Source organism: Alligator mississippiensis, chromosome 4, assembly GCF_030867095.1.
Source record: "Alligator mississippiensis isolate rAllMis1 chromosome 4, rAllMis1, whole genome shotgun sequence".
NCBI classification, from domain to species: domain Eukaryota; kingdom Metazoa; phylum Chordata; order Crocodylia; family Alligatoridae; genus Alligator; species Alligator mississippiensis.
The window spans coordinates 211,932,860-211,951,064 of NC_081827.1; the positions used below are offsets into that span (position 1 = coordinate 211,932,860).

An 18,205-nucleotide genomic window follows, 5' to 3' on the forward strand; every position below is an offset into this window, starting at 1 on the left:
ATGCCCTCCCGGATGACCAGCAGGAGCAGCAGCAGGAGCTGCTGGACAAGCATCAGACCAGCAGCTCCTGGATAAGCAATGCGCAGTGGCACACCGCAGTGCGAGCCACCCTCCCCCACCCCCAGACAAGCCATGGCTCCGTCCTGTCCCCGCTGGGCAACACTTCCCCAGTCCCACTCCCCCCTCTCCACCCTCCACCACACCAGACTTACCAGCTGCATGAAGCTCTCCAAACTCCTGGGCTGGTATCAGAAACCAGATCGGTATTGGCCAATATGCCTCCTTAAAAATCGACTATTGATATCAGCCCCAAAAATCTCTATCGGTTCACCCAGTCAGAAAGTGAGTAGAAACTAAAAGTTGGCATTTTCTGAGGGACTCCCTGAGCCAGAAAGAGGTGCTTTGAGCCTAAAACTGTTGAGAACCACTGGTGCAAGCTGTGTAATCAAAACTTTATTAATAATAAAGCTTTCTCTGCATAAGGACATAATATATGGCCAACCAGGAGAAATCTGTATAGATGGCAAAGTCAAGCCAACACACCAAAGCTCCAGTTTTTTAAACCTTCATGGCTGTGGACTAACTGTAGCTCACAGGACCAAGAAAAAAGGCTAACTATCAAAAGGTACAAGAAATGTCACCATAGTAGAAAGGTGAATCCTCTTCCCAACACCCAGCATTTTACTTTTTTTGCTGAAGGTCAGGATTTAAGAATCTGTGTGCTTACATACCATCTAAACCACAGATTTATTCAAATAAACTTAATTCAGACAGTCCCCTCACTTAGAAGGCCACCACTCTATTAAGATATTTTTATTAGTACAACATATTGCTCAAAAATGAGTTACATATTTGTTTAGAGCGCCCAAACAACCCTCTAATTCCATGCGACCATTCAGCATATCTTTAAGGAAATAAACTGAGCTATGACATCCACAGACATCTCCCTCCTTACATGTATAATATATTACATACATGTACAATATATTACATGAGAAGGAATGGACAAACTGTGAGGAGTTCGGTTTTCCAGTTCTGAAAACAACTTGTATTTGTTTAAAAAAGTAGCTATAATTTGAGAGTTTAAAACGAACTTAAATTCACTTTTTTCTACCAAGCCACATAATCTATACTTTAATCACCCTCCCCCCTACCAAATGCATACATTCTTTCCTTGCTCTCTTTTCACATTCTCACTTAAGCAGAGCATGACAATAATGCTGGATCTCAAATAGACTTTTCCTATGACATTCATATAGGCTGAAAGATAGGAAAAATTAATGTACCCCTTACTAGTTATTACAACTTTGCTTGATCTCTGCTGACAACAGGCAACAGAGCCCATTGTCCTCTTGCTACTTATGAAGAAAAAAATGGAGAAAAGAAAAAGGAGAGGAGCCGAATGTTATTCAGCATTCTGTGACCAAATCATATCATTAAGTTTCCCACTCACCACTTTGTTTGACTTGTATGAACAAAAATGGATCTTGGGCTTTGAAAGTTCTCTCTTATCCCTTATGCTCATGGTTTATCAGATGCAACTCCCCAGTATAGATGAAAAAATATATATTATTTCTGGCACCACTGAACAAGTGCATTGTGTCATCATCTTCAAGGTCTGCTTCTCATATGAAGACTGAGGCCCATACTAAATAAATATTTAGAATTAAATTCTAAAATTTAATTGAGGAATTGAATAAGGAAAAACCAGTGAGCAATTCTAATTATATGCCCCTGGATGAAGCAGGATCCAGACACAGCCAATAGATTTAACTAGTACAAAACTTCAGCAGTGTGTATGAAAAAATGGGAAAACAACATTAAAAATAGTTACAATTTTTATACAGAACACTTAAAATGTAAACAAAAAACTGTGAAAAGGGGAACCACACAGCCAATGATGAGATCCCTTTCAGCAGCGCTTGCCCATTTTGGCTGTTCCCCGAAATTTACACTTCCCTTCCAGTTTCAACCCGTGCACATGTAGGCAACCTTCGATCCCTTGAATCATGGTATGTACATGCAGGCAGTCTAGTCGGATGCCTGATGAATCTGTTTGTGGCTGACAAGCCCAATTCCAAGTGTACAGCATGCTGCTTTCTTCCTTCTTGCTTTGTTTCCATCCTCGGGATCAAAGCCGCTTCATGTTGAGCTGCACCCAGTATCGGATGTTCTCAAAGGAAATTCTGCACACTCCTCCCATTTTTATATGCTGATGTTGAACAACTTCATATAAATTTTTGCACACATTGTGGTACCGCCATAGAGAGGGACCTCACTTTCTAGAGCCATCTTGAATCTTGCTATACAAAATATTCTTGGGGACACGGTCTCCTCCCATTCTCCTGACATAGCCGATCTGTCGCAGTCTCCTCTTCTTGAGTGGTTTCGGTCCTGTATGTTCCAGTACCTCCGTTTGGTATTCTGTCTTCCCATTTTATTTTCAGGATCTTATGCAGACATTTCATGTGCATATGGTACTATGCATATCTCAATAACTCAAGCAATTCACATCACTTTGCAAGTGTAATGAGTCATTCAAAAGTTATTTTCTGCCTGACTGCTCTGCATTTACAAGATGCTCTTCATGAACCTAATTATCAGAGATACTAAGCACCCAAAACTCCAGATTAAGTCTGCAAGAACTGCAGGCATTCTGCCCCTGGGGACAGCAGACTGGGGGAAGATATAGTGCTTAAGTCAGCAGCAGCCGGTCAATCATTTTATTAACACAAAACCCTGGGACTCAAACTCAAGCATGGTGTAGAAGGAAGGATGGAAAGCAAATAGATGAGCATAGCGATTACCCTGAAGCTAATTAGCCATCTCTTAAAATGGAGAGTGCAGGTTTTACATACTGTACTAAGACAAGGACTTTTTCATCCTGTGAACTCTTGATAATGGAGACCTCCATCCCTTCTATTCACAGCCATAACATCCCTGTACAAACTGTGATAAGTGCTTACATGGGAAACTAATATTAGGGAAGTAATATACTTTTAGATGTGATTTAATAGAGGGAAAATGGAAGAGAGCAAATGCCATGCAAAGAGTCTATGCTCCATGGATCACACCAGTTAGTACTCTGCAAAACACAATTTTTAAAACCTGTGCTTCAAGGTTTTTACAGTAGACTCTGGATACCACATAGGGTTAGGTCCTGTCACCTCCCCCCCACTCAAACTGTGAAGCTCTGCAGCACCATTCATTTGCCACAGCTTTTTTCTCAAAGGGTGCTACTTCTCCAATCAGCTGTGTGGGACAGCTGATGTGCTTTAGCTGAGTGGAAAAGCAGTTCCTTTTGAAGTAAAAGCTTCAACAATCAGATGAGAAGCTCTTCCTTAATTCAGCAACCCACTACCAATTATCCAGATGCTTTGCAACCTGCTTATAAACTACTTGGACCTTGCTGTACTAAGAACCCCAAGCCTTGTAGATGCAAGTCCTCTTCCCATTCAATTTACAGAGAATACTTCTGACATATTCATTAAAATAAAATGGCACTGCTGGACTTGTTAAAAAAGAAAATAATAATCAATGATACAGATTGGTCCTTGAAAAAGGACCCAAAGACACATTGCTCTCATTTCTCGAGTGCAAAGGGACATTCTTCTCAAGAACACTCTCAGAGCTGAAAGGTACAGAAATGCTCTGCACGCAATATACAGGTCAAGATATCTGTGTCTCTCTTGTTTTCATTTTTATAAGCTTTAGAGGGGTGGAAAAGATTCAGGTACACAATCATTTAGAAGTGATAAAATACAATCCACTGAAGCAACATTAAATTAAATGAATTTGGGTTTTCTTGTTTTTCTAGGCTGGATTCTTTTGCAACTCTTTGCAGAACAACAGGTTGCTTACATATATCTGTAGTTTTTCTAAGTATGGATTATTTCTGAGAAATAAATACATACATCATTCAAGAATATGGCATATTATAACCTCCTTCCTTAGAGGTTTTTAAGACCTGGCTAGACAAAGCCTTGGCTAGGAAGATCTAGTTGGGGATGGTCCTGCTTTGAGCAGGCCGTTGGGACTAGATGACCTCCTGAGGTCCCTTCCAAGCCTAATTTTCTATGATTCTAATATGCCATGTCATTTTATGTATTTTCTTTCAAAATCTTACTAAGCATGTTGGCATCTTACTACCCCTTGACCTATCAAGCACGTTACCATTAAATGATAGTTTTATATCAAAGTACATTTCAATGAAGAAGTCGAAACAATCTCTCCAATTGGTGTACATTTTTGCTTACTTGTTTTTAAAAGGACAGTTTACCTACTCATTTGCATTCCTTTAACCTTCAGTCCCATAGAGATGTTTTTTCCACTTCCAACTTGATCTTCAAATGTTTAAAAACAAACAATAACCTAAGCCCCCAAAACAATTTTAATAGCCGTTATTCTACAGCAGATCTGGCTACTCCTAGAAGAACTTTCCATTATGAAATTATATTATGGCAATGACACGCATATTTAGCTAGATCTTCAAAAAGAAAGTAAGTTGGATGTTAATACCCTGTAGCTTGTGAAAGATTTACTTCAATAAAAATGCCAGACATCTAATCAATTTGGTAATTTTTCCGTTTTATTTTGAGATAGAAAAACCAGGCACTAATAAATTAAATCTGTAAACCAATCTGTTTTCTTTATTAAGCTTACAAAGTATAAAATTTGTGGGAAGTCAGCCTTCCTGCCCCATTTCTGAATGACAAGCTAATCCGCCCAATTTAAAATTATAGCACATCCACTGTCCACAGAATTAAAAACTGTTTAGTTATAATTACAATGATTTTCTGCAAGTATCTTTGCCTCAGTTTTCTGATCTGTAAAACAGGAATATTACCATTGTAAATTGCTTTGCAATTTTCAGATAAAGACATTATGCAAATGCAAAGCACTTTTACCACAAAGACTGCTCATTACTAAACACACTTCTAACAAACTTAGATAATACAAAAATTGCTCCTTTCTCCCTAATTTGATTGCCCCATTGTACAGATTTACAACAGTCCCAATTCAGTCTAAGATTCTACTCAAATGAGCCAACTGCAGAGAGAGACAACCTATTTTATCTAAAGTTTCTGAGGTAGCTTCTTAAAACAAATTATTTGCCATGCTTCCCAAGCAAAAGAAAGGAAATTTATGCTGCCCTAGCATCACAAATGGAAGTGACTGGAAGATGGGAATGAATGGGAGCTTATCCACATGCATTGACTACACTCAGGAATTAGACCATTATGTATAATTCCCCCAGCATGTATGCAGATACATCTGTAGAGAGGTGCCATTTAACAATACATTTTATTCCTGGAAGGAAGCAGAAGCTGTGCTGGTATAAGGCACTTTAATAGCAATCAATAAATGGATCTCCAGTGGAAAATGCAGCTTTAACTCATTTAGATATTTCAGTTTAAAAAAAAAAAAAAAACAAAGCCCATACCCCTAAGCATAATACATACTAGCACAAAAAAATTGTACCTTACCTTTTTCCAAATAATTGTTATGCATAATTTAATTTTTCAACAGCTTCTTCTACGTTCAAAATTACCACTACCCTCCCCACCAATGTTTCACCATAACTCACAAGCCTCAATAAGGTCTCCCTGTGAGAGAGGGCGTTACAGGTTTGGGGACTCCCACAGACGTGAGACAGGGAAACAGGTGGTGGGCACAGACAGCCATGTGAGAGGGAGGCATGGGTTTGGGTGGAATAATGGTATCAAGGAGGGGGAGGAGGGCAGGGGGTAGAAGGAACAGAGGATTCCCCTGGGTATGAGGCAGGAGAGTGGTGGGGGAGGAATTTGTTGTTCTTTTATGCTGGTATTGAATGGGTTGGAAAGTGAGGTTGGGTTGAGTGGAAGGCCACTTTCCTTGGTCAGAGGCAGAGGAGCAGAATGGTGGGGTGTGAAGCATAAAGTTTTAATTTGGGAGATGAGGAGGATTTTCCCTTGATGCATCATCTTATTTAAATATTTAATTCTAATTCCATATTGTTTGTCTTCTACTGTACACTACCCTAAGACTTCTTGAGAAGAGGTACATACAATTCTAATAAATAAATACTAATACCTCTGCAGAGACAAATCTAAAAGCACTTTGCCTCTCAAGACCACAGATGCTTCTTCCATACATTTAGGAAATGAAGCCTTAAAGTCTAGGACACTATGCTTCCAAATGTAAATAGGAAGCATTATGACTCTATGCCAGATAATGACCTTCTAACTGTGCCTATTATAGAAGGATGTCTAAAACAATGTCACACCTGTCCCAAGTCCTTCTACCCTGAAACATAACCGCATACAGCAAGGTAAGCACTGTTGTGTGCATGATTATATTCTTCAGATATCTGAACAGCACTTTTTTTAAATTCCTGCATCTCACGTTTTCTATGCATCTTTTTCTACCAACTGCGTCACTCAAAAGCACAGTGCAAGTTTTCTCATACCAGTCAGCTAGACTGGGACCACAATTAGTTTGGGAAGCGGTATGCCAGCTAGAACCTTCAGGAATCCGGTTCAAAGCAGAGCCATTATTCTTAGCTCTGACTCTCATTTCTGTACTGAAGAGAATTAAAGCAAAACATGCAAATGTCAAGTATGCCACAGTCAGCTTTGGACCTGCGGTTTCAGGTTTCAATTGAACAGAAAGGGTGGACAAGAGGAAGACAGAAAACTCTTCAGTTCTCCCCATCCTTGGACTTTTCCTGTCAAGTCACATACTTCTGATAAATTTATCCTAACCCGTTATCATCTTGAATTCTCAATCTGGATGGTACCAGATGTTTTTCTTGTTATTAAAATGGATGTCTCAACTATTATGACCCTCTGCACAAAAGAATGACTCATTAATAGCTTTACTGAAGACAAAAGGGCTACATTTTAAGTAGGACTGTATGCATGTCTGACTGCATGGCAGAGGTCTGCCCAACTGTCTGTGCATATCTACAACAGCCTAGCCTAGAAGGAAGGAGCGGCACTGGGGGTGTTGCTGTTTTTCAGATCCTCTCCCACAGCCCCACTCACTTTTATGCATGTTCTTGGATTGGATTAAGTTCAGAGATTTTTATAAACAATTTACTAACCCTGGTATCCAAGAATAGAACAAACTTGTCAAGGAAAATCCTTGTCCTTAACCTGCATATTTAAATGTTAATTTAGTTTAACAAGGACAACTGCCTTCTCCTCCCCCAGTTCAAGGTCCGGCCTTGTTTGCACTATGAACTATTTTTGTTCTGTTCAGGCTGTTCTAATCTCATCTCCAGTTGACGACATACAAGGTTAAAACTTTTAGATCTGATTTATTTACAGGTTCCAGGACACCTATAATATTCTGCATCATCAAAGCTTACTGGGCTAGCCATATACAACATCCATGCTGTTAATTTCTATATTGTAACATTGTTTACTAATCATGGTTTTGGTATACAGAGTCAGTGTCACAAATTCACGCCTTCCAGAAAGGATGAGCAACAGACAAATGAAGAATAGGAACCTTAAGTCATCTAGATGAAAAGAGCTGTTATATTTTGAAAATGTCTTTGCCAAGCTTGACATTTCCCAGCTTTTTATGTGCCACAACATCTCAGCTTGCAGAAACAGAGATGTAGCAAAAACACTGTCACTGTTCCAAACACAAAACCTAATGAAACTAATTAGTGCTTCCAAAGATGTCCATTACAGCTTCCTGAGACTTCTACAAACAAATAAATATAGAGGCTATCACTGCATCTTGGCTTTTTAGCTCATCCATTCCACAAGTGTATTTATCATTATTCCAGGGAGTTACCACCGGTTTCATAAGCTATTCATAAGGCTGTCTAACTGGTAGCCTACAGACCACATACAGTCTGCAAGGGGTTAAGCTACAGCCAGAGCAATAAGGGGGACAGCAACAGCAGCTAGGAGCTCCAGCATCCCTTTCCTTCTTTCAGCTACTGCTTCCTGCTCCTACAAAGGAACAGGGCAGTAGAGCAGAAAGGGACTATGTTGCGCAGTGTCAGGCAGGGGTGCCTGCAAGGGCCCATGACTCACCCTGGTGCAGTCCAAACAGTGTAGACCCTGACTGCTTTGAAATCAGACAGCCCTGAGCTACTGCAACTCCATCGAAGTTGATGAGATAGTACCTGCTTATATTAACACTATATTTGATCATCAGCTTCCAGGTACTTAAAGAAAAGGACAGAACAAAGAATAAAACATGTGTGTGCATTTTCCAGTAGTAAAGCACCAGTTCAATAATCTTTAATTGCAGTTGCTGTCTTAACTTATTTTTGAAAGCTGTCACTTGAAGTTGAGGCTATTTACTATCATTGCAGACCACACGCCAAATCCTTCAGCACTTACCCCGGCAAACTCCCACTGAAATCAGAAGACAAAGGAATAAACTGTTCTTCTAGTCAGGCCTCATAATTAACAATACCATTTCATGCAAGTCTCACATCCAGCATAGTCTTGATGAAGAATCTGAGCCATCCATAAGCGACAGTAAAATGGCCTAAAAACTTTTGGCATCACCAGCAAAAATTTGGAGGAGGAGACGCTACTATGCTAATGCAGACTGTCATCAAGCTCTCTTGTGTGACTGCACCTTCTTTTGCTAGTATGGCTATGTTGGCCAGAGGTGTGATACGATCTGCAATGGACTCAGCTACACTTGCAAAAGCCTCTAAAATCAACACAGTTAAAACTAGCAAAACTGTGCTTTAGCTGCTATAGCTTGCTTTATTCGTGGAAGACTGGAGAACATTCACAAGCAAAAGAACAGTTTTGATGCTGTGAAGTACGCTCACAATAGGCATGGTCTGGTAGCATGACATACTGGCAGAGGCTTCCAAGTACAGGCCAAAGTCAATACAAAGAAGCCTTGCCAGCCCCTGTGTTGGTTAGGAATATAAAAAGAAAACATGAGCCCTAGATGACATAGATATACTGACCCCCATGCATGCATACACAAGCACACATGGATACACTATTTATACTGTGCCAGCTGATGTTGTGTAAGGTAGTGGTTTAGTTACAACAAAAGTATTCTTTGGGACCGTCTAAGCTCCATCTCCACCAGGGGGCCTTGCTCACATAACCTTATGCAGGAAAGCCTCTGTAGTGCAGGATAGTCCTGGGAGTGCTTTACTTGTGCTGTATTTCTATAGCTTAATGGATAAACTGGGCACTAGCGTAGGCATAATAGGAATGTTGATGAAGAGACTTCATTCTGTGCTGTGACACACTTCTTACAGTATGTGCTTTATGTTTTCAACTCCCTGCCACAGATGACTCAGTTAACTCATACTGGGAGTGGGGGAGAAAGAGCTCCTTATCTCTCCTTACTCCTTTGACCCTGGCAACTCCATATTCCTCCTCTTCACAGAGGATAACAAGTCAAACCCTGTTTAACTCTTTGAACCCTCATAACGATATAAATGAGCTTCCATTTTAAACTTCTATATCTTCCAAATCAGTTCTTCCAAATACTAAAACCTAGGGATCTTATACCTTAACTACTATAACCTCATCCTCTCCAGCCTCCCCAACACACACCTTGCCCTTCCAATCTGTCCAGAATGCAACTGCAAACTGATCTTGTTTCACAGATGAAATAGTAAAAAAGAATAGTCTGGATTAGATTCACAGGTATAGGCTCTACAAAGAAAACAGGAAGGTCCTCAAAGGAAGCATCCTGAAGAGGAGACAATCCACCAAAGAAATGAGGGGAAAACAAGAGTCATCCAGAGAAGAAGGATAAAAGAATCAGGACAGCAGAATCTGGCAATTTCTCTCAGTAAAACTTCTTTATAAATGTTGCAATTGGGACAGCAGTATTACAAGAGGCTAGGAGACAAAGGGCAAAGCCACATTTTTGGAGCTCATAGACAAAGTAAAAGCTAGCAGAAATGTTAAAAGGTAGCAAAGTGCAGTTAGATGCAGTGGAATTCACAAACATACCTAAGATCTGACCTACACTTCAAAAGTTTTGTTGACAGAAGTTCCTTTAGTAAACCCACTTCTCAGGACAATAAAAACCCTCCCCCCCACAGAGCTGCCAGCCTAGAAAAACTGTACAAACACTGCAGTATCAGCAATCATAAAAATCTCGGTCTCTCTCCACCTGAAACACCTCTTACGCCAGGAACAAGAAATAAGAGGAATCAGTACAAGTGCCAAAGTCCCGGTGAGCCCATGCTCCAATAGCAGCAGTGTTGGGAGCTGCAAACAGAAAAATGTCCTCATAGAAAAACCTTCTAGCATGGACATGGCCCAAGCAAGTTAGGTATCTGAATTTTCCCCTCTATCATCAGAGCTAAACTTTCATCCAGGTCTTCAGCATCCTGAAATTTGAATACTACAACTTCCTTCTCGCCTGCCTTGAAAAATACCCATTTAGCTCCTTAAAGCCTAAATAAGGACTAGCATAATAAGTAAAAATATACACATGCTCAAGTGCTTGTAGGATCAGTGGTCTAACTCAGGGGTGTCAAACATCAGAGCCAGGTCATCCAGCCCACAGACATTTGCCCTGACTCTAGCTGTGATGGGGGGACTTTCCTGCAGAGCCAAGAGCCCGGGTGAGAACTGTGGCGCCAGAGGCCCAGAAGTACTGCAACTTGCTCCTACAGCAGCAGCCAAATGCCACAATGTAAGGCTGAGCTGCTTTCTCTGTGTAATACTGCTAGGGATCCAGCACAACAGCTCTTGCCCAAGTACTTGGCTGCTACTATGAGAGCAAGTTGCAGCATGCTGCTGGGGCTCCAGAGCTGCTACTCTTCCTGGCTTGGCTGCAAAGCACCCAGGCAAGAGCAGCAGTACTGCAGGAAGAAGCCTGGCACCATGTCTTGTTCTTGCAGCAGCAGCAGCCGCCAAGCCTAGGACTCCAGGCCTCTCCTCTATGATCCTAAACCGCCTGGAGCAGGCACCATGTGCATTAGATCTGGCATAGGGTAGAGTGAGGTGGGGGGGAAGGGGAAGGATGCTTGATCTGGCCCCACATCATTGATCTGGCCCATGGATTAGTCCCATACCACTCATCTGTCCCCATGGGCTGGATAAGTTTGATACCTTGGTCTAAGTCACAAAATTAAATCTCTAATGGTGTCAATTGGTATGAACTAAAGGACTAGAAGTGATCTGCTGCATCACTGAATTCAGTTTCCTCCTGCTGCTGCATATCTTTCATAAATTGGTCATCAATTGATCAAACTCCATCTTAAAGCTAGATGTTTTGGTTGCCCACTCTTATTGGAAAACTGTATTAGAATCTCATTTGCTTAATGGATAAAATCTTCCCTCTAATTTCCAGTCTAAATTTATGCATGGCCTGTTTATAGCCATTTGTTCTTGTGCCAACATTGTCCTTTCACTTAAGCCGCTCTTCTCTTTTCCTGGCATTTACTTGGTGTACTAAGAGGGAAATCACATACTTCTTTAACCTTTGTTCTGCCAGACTAACTACTAAACCAGGCATTTTTAGTCTCCCTTGAAAGATATATATTCCATTCCCCTGATTGGCCTGACAGCCTTCCCTGTATCAGTTCCACTTTGAGTTTGTATTTCTTCAACATGAGCGATCAGCATTTCAGAGGAGATCTTACCAGTCCCATTTACAGTCATCGTTACTATTTTCCAATCCTTATTGGAAACACCTCACCTGATCTGTCTTGCATTTGGCTTTTTGATAATATCACAGGGACAGCTCAAAGACATCCTGCAATTGGCTAATAAACCCAAGTTCTTCTCCTCTGTCACTTGCAAGTGAAGAGCTTCCCTCCTGCAGCAGAAACTGTTATTTGCCCTGAAGCTCATAACCTTATACTTAATAGTAGCAGTGACCTATGAAATTGGGAGCAAGTCTACACCAGTCATCTACAATTATATAAGTCCTTGTCTTTTTATTATAATGGTAAGTAATTACCATCATGTAAATCTAGAAATATACAACCCTTTGCATCCTGTGAATGAGGAAAAGATAATCAAAAGTAAACATTATTTTATTAAAGGCAACTGCAATTGTACCTTGATCTTAGTCATACTTCCTCAAAATTTCCCCACCCGCATCCTACAAAGGTTTTGTAATTCTCACTCTGAGCAATCAAACAGTGATGACAAGAAAATGAAAATAATTTATCTTGAAACCTGTATCAGGTAAAGAAGGAAGATTAAGAAAATATTGCTGAGACAACTAAAGACCATCTTTGATAACATGCAGTTGGCATGCTGAAATGGGTTCTCTATTCCTAGATTCAAATGATAAAGCCCAAGGATTCTCTTCCCTGCTTGCTTTTGCTAGGATCCAATTACTTGGCACAAAATGATCCCAGTCTGGATTTATGATTTAGATTGAAGAACCATGCCAAGCAAGAACCCAGCTGTCACATTCAATTAAGGTTCAGTGGTAAAATGTGTTTTGTGCATTTTGGCTGCATGTTTAATAGTGCTCACTTAAAAATCTATAGCTGAGCTTTGAAGTTAGCATTCGATAAAGATGAACACGCAAAATAAATAAATCTATTGTTTTTGTTTCAGCTGATCTGGGTGTTTGATTCAATGAGGCCGCAGCTTATAAAACTATCTTTGCAAAAGAGCTGAAAAAACAAAGCTGGATAGAGCTGCAGACCCACAGGTAGTCTGAAATCACTCCCAACAGCATGTCCTATCTTCAGCTGTGACAATAACAGTAATTTTTACCTACTTAACTGTCAAATAGGCTCAATTGCTGCCAGCACCCAGACCTCCCTGAAACACATGCACAAAGGACATAAGCTGTCCTGCCTCTAGAAAGAGTTCCTGTGTTTGGGGTGGCCTCAGTGTACCCAATGGACTCTGTAAAGGAGTCGTTTGCTACCAACAATAAGTACCATTATTTTATCTAGTTTTTTACTAATACAAGACAAAGTCTGAAAAATAGTCCTTTAGTTCAGTTTTCCAATGACGAAACTCCCACTGAGTTTGATTATGTTGCTATTTGACAAGATGTTTCCAGCACCACAGAGCTTAAAAATGTTGCCTTCTAGGGATGCTATCTGCATAATGTATTTTATATGCCAACACTACTGAAGTATCCAGGCAGTTTACAATATTTAATGCTTTTATTCTTACAACACCCCAGTAAGGCCAGAAAATATAATTAACCCCATTTTACAGATAGAAATGGAGGTACAGCAGGGAATTGAACCTTCGTCTCCTAAAACACAGAGAGCACCTAAACTGCTGGGCCACTCTTCAAGTTAGTCTATTACGTGCAACTCTACCCTGTCTTCTACCTTACAGTAGTTTGCACGACTCCGATGGAGTCTGCAGGATTCAGCCTGTGCGTACTGTTCCCTAGTCTGGTTCTGCATTACTCAGGGTTTTTTTTCCAGAGAGCCCTGTCCATAAGTTAAGGATCTGCTTATTTTCTCTTCCCTCAGATCTGAATTGCCACCAAGTGTTCTATACATACAGCTAACGCAGAAGTGTCGTTCTAATAATCTGAGAGAAATTTTAATCTAAAATTTCACAAACTTGCCTGAACATTGCAACTGGCCTCCCAAGACCAAGAACCCCTACAGAATGATTTTATGTCCCCACATATTCCAATTCCTAACTACTAGCTGCATTTGGCCATACCATAGGAAGCTAATAAACTGTACATTGTCCTTCTATTGGTTTAATATCCCTAGACATTTTAATATCTACTCACTAGCCACATTTGACTGTACCATACAAGGTCTAACAAACTGTAGATTGTCCTTTTATTGACCGTTTAGAGTAAAATGACACAAGCTTTTAAGAACCGCAATAATAATGCCGTCAAGATGGGACAATGATGTACGATTCTAAAAAGCAACTTCTTGCATTAAGATATTTATTCTTCTGCCTTTGGCAGCCCCTGTCCTATAAGCATGAAGAGCTAACAATAATAGCTGTTGATGTTCACTCATGCAACTTCACTGCAATTAGTAGTTTCACAAGTGCAAGTCAGGGCAAAATACAGACCTATAAACGTAACTTTCTTTCTGACTGCTACTTGCCCCACTTCTCTCTTGCAAGGGCAGTTCCCACGCTCTTATTTCTTTCTGCATTAAAGCAAAATATGAGGGCTTTACTTGTCCTGTCACAAGGAAACTTCTCCTCAGTGTCACCCAACGATACCACATACAGAAGGTAGTAAACACCAGGCAGCTCCGCAGGGAAGCCCGGGGAGGAGGCCTGGGAGAAGGTCCCGTTCATTTCGCCTTTGGCTGTTCCATAAGCGCCGCCTTTCCTTGCACCATTACACTGGCAACACCCGCCCCCGTGCCGTCTTCCCATGAGGAGTGCGAGACCAGCTCAGCCTTGAAAAGGAGCTGGTAAAATACTATGATATCCCTCCCGGGCTCCTGATCAAGTGGTGGGGCAGACGGAGCCCCGGAGGACTAGCTGTCCTCCTGCCCGGGGAAGCAGCAGCTTAAGTCTTTTCCAGCCAGCTTCACAGCTGGAGCACGTGCGAGGGGCGCAGCTCCCCCGGCCCCGGCAGCGAGACCGCGGCTCCCCGGGAGCGGCGCACATGGCAGCAGCCTGCAGGCCCCCCCGCCTCAAGCAGCCGCCTCCCTCCGCGGCCGCGGGACCTGGCACCGCCCCCGCCCGGATCCCGGATCCCGGCACCAGCGCCCGGGGCGGCAAATGGCGATCGCCCGTCACCGCTCCGCCGCCCCGCCAACAGGTGGCCGCGGCCCGGCCTGGCCGAGTCGGTGCTGCCCGCCCGGGACCTGCCCGGGGAGCGGAGCGGAGCAGAGGGGAGGGGAGCGGGGAAGTTTGGCCCGGGGCCGGGTCACTCACAGTCTCTTGTCCTGCGGCTGCAGCTGCCAGTGCATGGCCAGGGAGAAGCCGAAGAGGCTGCCCTTGCCGCCGCGCCGCACGACCGCCTGCTCCGCGTCCAGGTTGAAGGCGCGGGCGAGGCCGGGCAGCAGCAGCAGCCACTGCCCCAGGCGCAGGTAGAGGCCGAGCGGCGCCGCCATCTGTTCCCGCCGGCGGCCGCGGAACCTGCTACTCCTCCGCGCAGGGCCCTTGTTCTCCCGAGGCCGCGAGCGGAGTGACGGCGCCGGCCCGCCCCGCCCGGCCCGGCCCCCCGGCAGGTGCGGCCGCCGCGCCCCGCTGGGGAGGAGGCTCCAGCCCTCGGCTGCGGCCGGCGGGGGCGGCCCCGTGAGCAGGCGCGGGGGAGGCAGCGGGTGTAGGGGCTGGCGGCGCCTCCAGAGCCCAGCCCAGTCCGCCCCGTCCTTGGCCCGTCACGGAGCGCGTCTGCGGCTCCCAGCCGCCGCCGCCTCTCCCCGCGGCAGCCCCGCGCCCCGGCACCCCCCGGCCGACGGGCACCACGGGTTTATTTCGGTCTGTAGTTCACTGCCATTAGGCATCCAGCACTCCCTTCCTTTTCCTAAATTAAGGGTTTGTTTTTTTTAAATCACTAAACCTCCAAAAGTAATACGGTACTCTTTCTTAGAAAAGAGCAATTACACTTTTTAGAGTAGGGGCAGAAGAAGTTTTAAGACTCCTCTAAAGGGCCAAAAGGTGGCTTTGGAAAAACGCAGGAGGAAGATTTAAAGCAAAACCACCATTCTGGTTAGCAGTCTGGGCAGATGCTTTGATTCTGTAAGGAGAGCTATTCCAACGAGAGTTAGGCCAGGACAGTTATTCCAGCATAGCGAGCCTGAGCAACTGTGCTCAAATAACAGGTGTGTAAGCAAGTTTTTAGCTATAAAGACTCATAAGCCCCAAGCCAGAAGAAAGTACAGGCAAGTATTAAGTCACCCAAAAATGTGTCCCATAGTCTATAGGCTGGAAACCTTCATGCATGTTTGGTCAAATAAGGATCTCAGAGGGAGATGCCTTTTCCACCTGATAAAGTTTCATCCCAGCACAGTCAGATTTATGCAATTTTATAATCCAGTGTTTGGTCACATGGTCACTTCACTCTCATGGCAGAAAACTGTTGACAAACACTACACTGTCATGGACTTCGAAGATGGAGAGGACTTGCTACAGTAAGTTTCCTTGATTATAGCCCATAAATGTGCTGGTAATTAATAAGAACTTGAAAACAAATACGAACAACAAATTTTTAAAACAACTCTGAGATGTGTATCAAAGTAATAAAGAATTTTTTCCCCTCAAGAACAATCAGAGCTGCATCCCATAATACATTAAGAAGTGTAGTAGTTGCTCTGCATAACTCTTTTAATGAGGTAGGGGGCATCATTCAAATACTGTTATACCATATCTGAAAAGTGGTTGAGATGTCCTTGTCACATAGGGGGGGCCGAGGGTGGAAATCCCTAATGAAGTTCACATTTTGCCAAGTTTTATTCATCGTTATTATCCATAGTAGTTGCTACAGGAAAAACTTCTCTGAACAGTCTCCTCTCCAAAAGTAACTCAGTAATGAGGGTTCCAAACCACAGCTGGACCTGGATAGGCTGGACAAGTGGGCAGAAAACAACAAGATGCAGTTCAACAAGGAGAAATGCAAAGTGATGCACCTAGGGAGGAAAAATGTCCAGCACACCTACAGCCTAGGGAATGACCTGCTGGGTGGCACAGAGGTGGAAAGGGATCTTGGAGTCCTAGTGGACTCCAAGATGAACATGAGCCGGCAGTGTGACGAAGCCATCAGAAAAGCCAATGGCACTTTATCGTGCATCAGCAGATGCATGACAAATAGGTCCAGGGAGGTGATACTTCCCCTCTATAGGGCGTTGGTCAGACCGCAGTTGGAGTACTGCGTGCAATTCTGGGCGCCACACTTCAAGAAGGATGCGGATAACCTGGAGAGGGTACAGCGAAGGGCAACTCGTATGGTCAAGGGCCTGCAGACCAAGCCCTACGAGGAGAGACTAGAGAAACTGGACCTTTTCAGCCTCCACAAGAGAAGGTTGAGAGGTGACCTTGTGGCTGCCTATAAGTTCATCACGGGGGCACAGAAGGGAATTGGTGAGGATTTATTCACCAAGGCGTCCCCGGGGGTTACAAGAAACAATGGCCACAAGCTAGTAGAGAGCAGATTTAGACTGGACATAAGGAAGAACTTCTTCACAGTTCGAGTGGCCAAGGTCTGGAACGGGCTCCCAAGGGAGGTGGTGCTCTCCCCTACCCTGGGGGTCTTCAAGAGGAGGTTGGACGAGTCATCTAGACCCAGCACTCTGGGGTCATCTAGACCCAGCACTCTTTCCTGCTTATGCAGGGGGTCGGACTTGATGATCTATTGAGGTCCCTTCCGACCCTAACATCTATGAATCTATGAGCTGCATAAGACTTGTTTGGAGTGATCACTCACAGGACTGACAAGAAGGATTGCTTATAAAAAGGTAGAGTAGAACTACACTCAAACTCTTTAGGAGTGCTTTGTAGTATGGCCCTTGGATGGGCACTTAAACAACATTTTACTCTATGCACTTTAATTTGTCCTACAGAAATAAGAGAAACAAGTGGGAAATGGTTATTTCCCTTTTCCTTTCCCAGTCAGACTGTGGAATCTCAGAAATGGATCCTACCTTCAAAAAGATAATGTTATTGGACTTTTTAGAACCGGTGCCACAGCACCAGAGACCCTTTCCAGGGTGTGTCACAACATTAGCACTACCAGGCGTGTGCAAGGATGATTCACAAAATGAACCCAGAGATTTCAAATAGGAATTCATGGCATTAAAAACATTCTGATGTGCTGTGATCTTTGAGTTGCTTGCAACAAAAAAAAAATTCTCTATTTTTCTTGCAGCCAAAAAAGAAGTGTAAACTAAGGACTGGCATTTTCCAAAGAGAGCAATGAGTCTAATGAGGAGTGCCATGATCTTAAAAGAAGTTGAGAATCACTGATCTAGAAACTGAAACAGTGCAGAATAAGAAGCCCTTCAGTATCCCAGTATAAAAAAAAAAAAAAAGAGAGAATAAGGATTAGGTATAACAACCAATTAAAATTAACTTTGGCCACTGTACTGAATATAAAAAAAGATGCCATCTTTCAGCTAGATCAAAACCATGTGGCCTATCTTTAAAACACATGCTCTGCCATAGCTGAGTTTTCAGGTGTCTGCTCACTAATGGTATGTTGGTTTTCTGCCAAATGGACTACAAGGCGTTGGCCTGCTGAGCCTACATATTGAGAAAACATCCGTGCCAAGCCTGCTCTCCTCCTCAATGTAACAAGCTGTGTAGTTAATTATAACAAATAATTTTTCATTTTCAGAAGAAAGGTGTGGGGA

At 43.0% G+C, this 18,205-nt stretch overlaps 1 protein-coding gene across 2 annotated transcripts in view; it reads right to left on the bottom strand.

Moving 5' to 3' along the window:
* The window catches only part of ITGA6 (integrin subunit alpha 6), a 70,497-nt gene extending 55,438 nt beyond the window's left edge, over window positions 1-15,059 (bottom strand). For both annotated transcript variants that reach the window (XM_014599577.3, XM_014599578.3), the window contains exon 1: window positions 14,793-15,059. In XM_014599577.3, the coding sequence (XP_014455063.2) occupies window positions 14,793-14,971 (179 nt within the window). In that variant the 5' untranslated portion in view covers window positions 14,972-15,059. The remainder of the gene's footprint in view (window positions 1-14,792) is intronic.
* Between the last annotated feature and the right edge of the window lie 3,146 nt (window positions 15,060-18,205).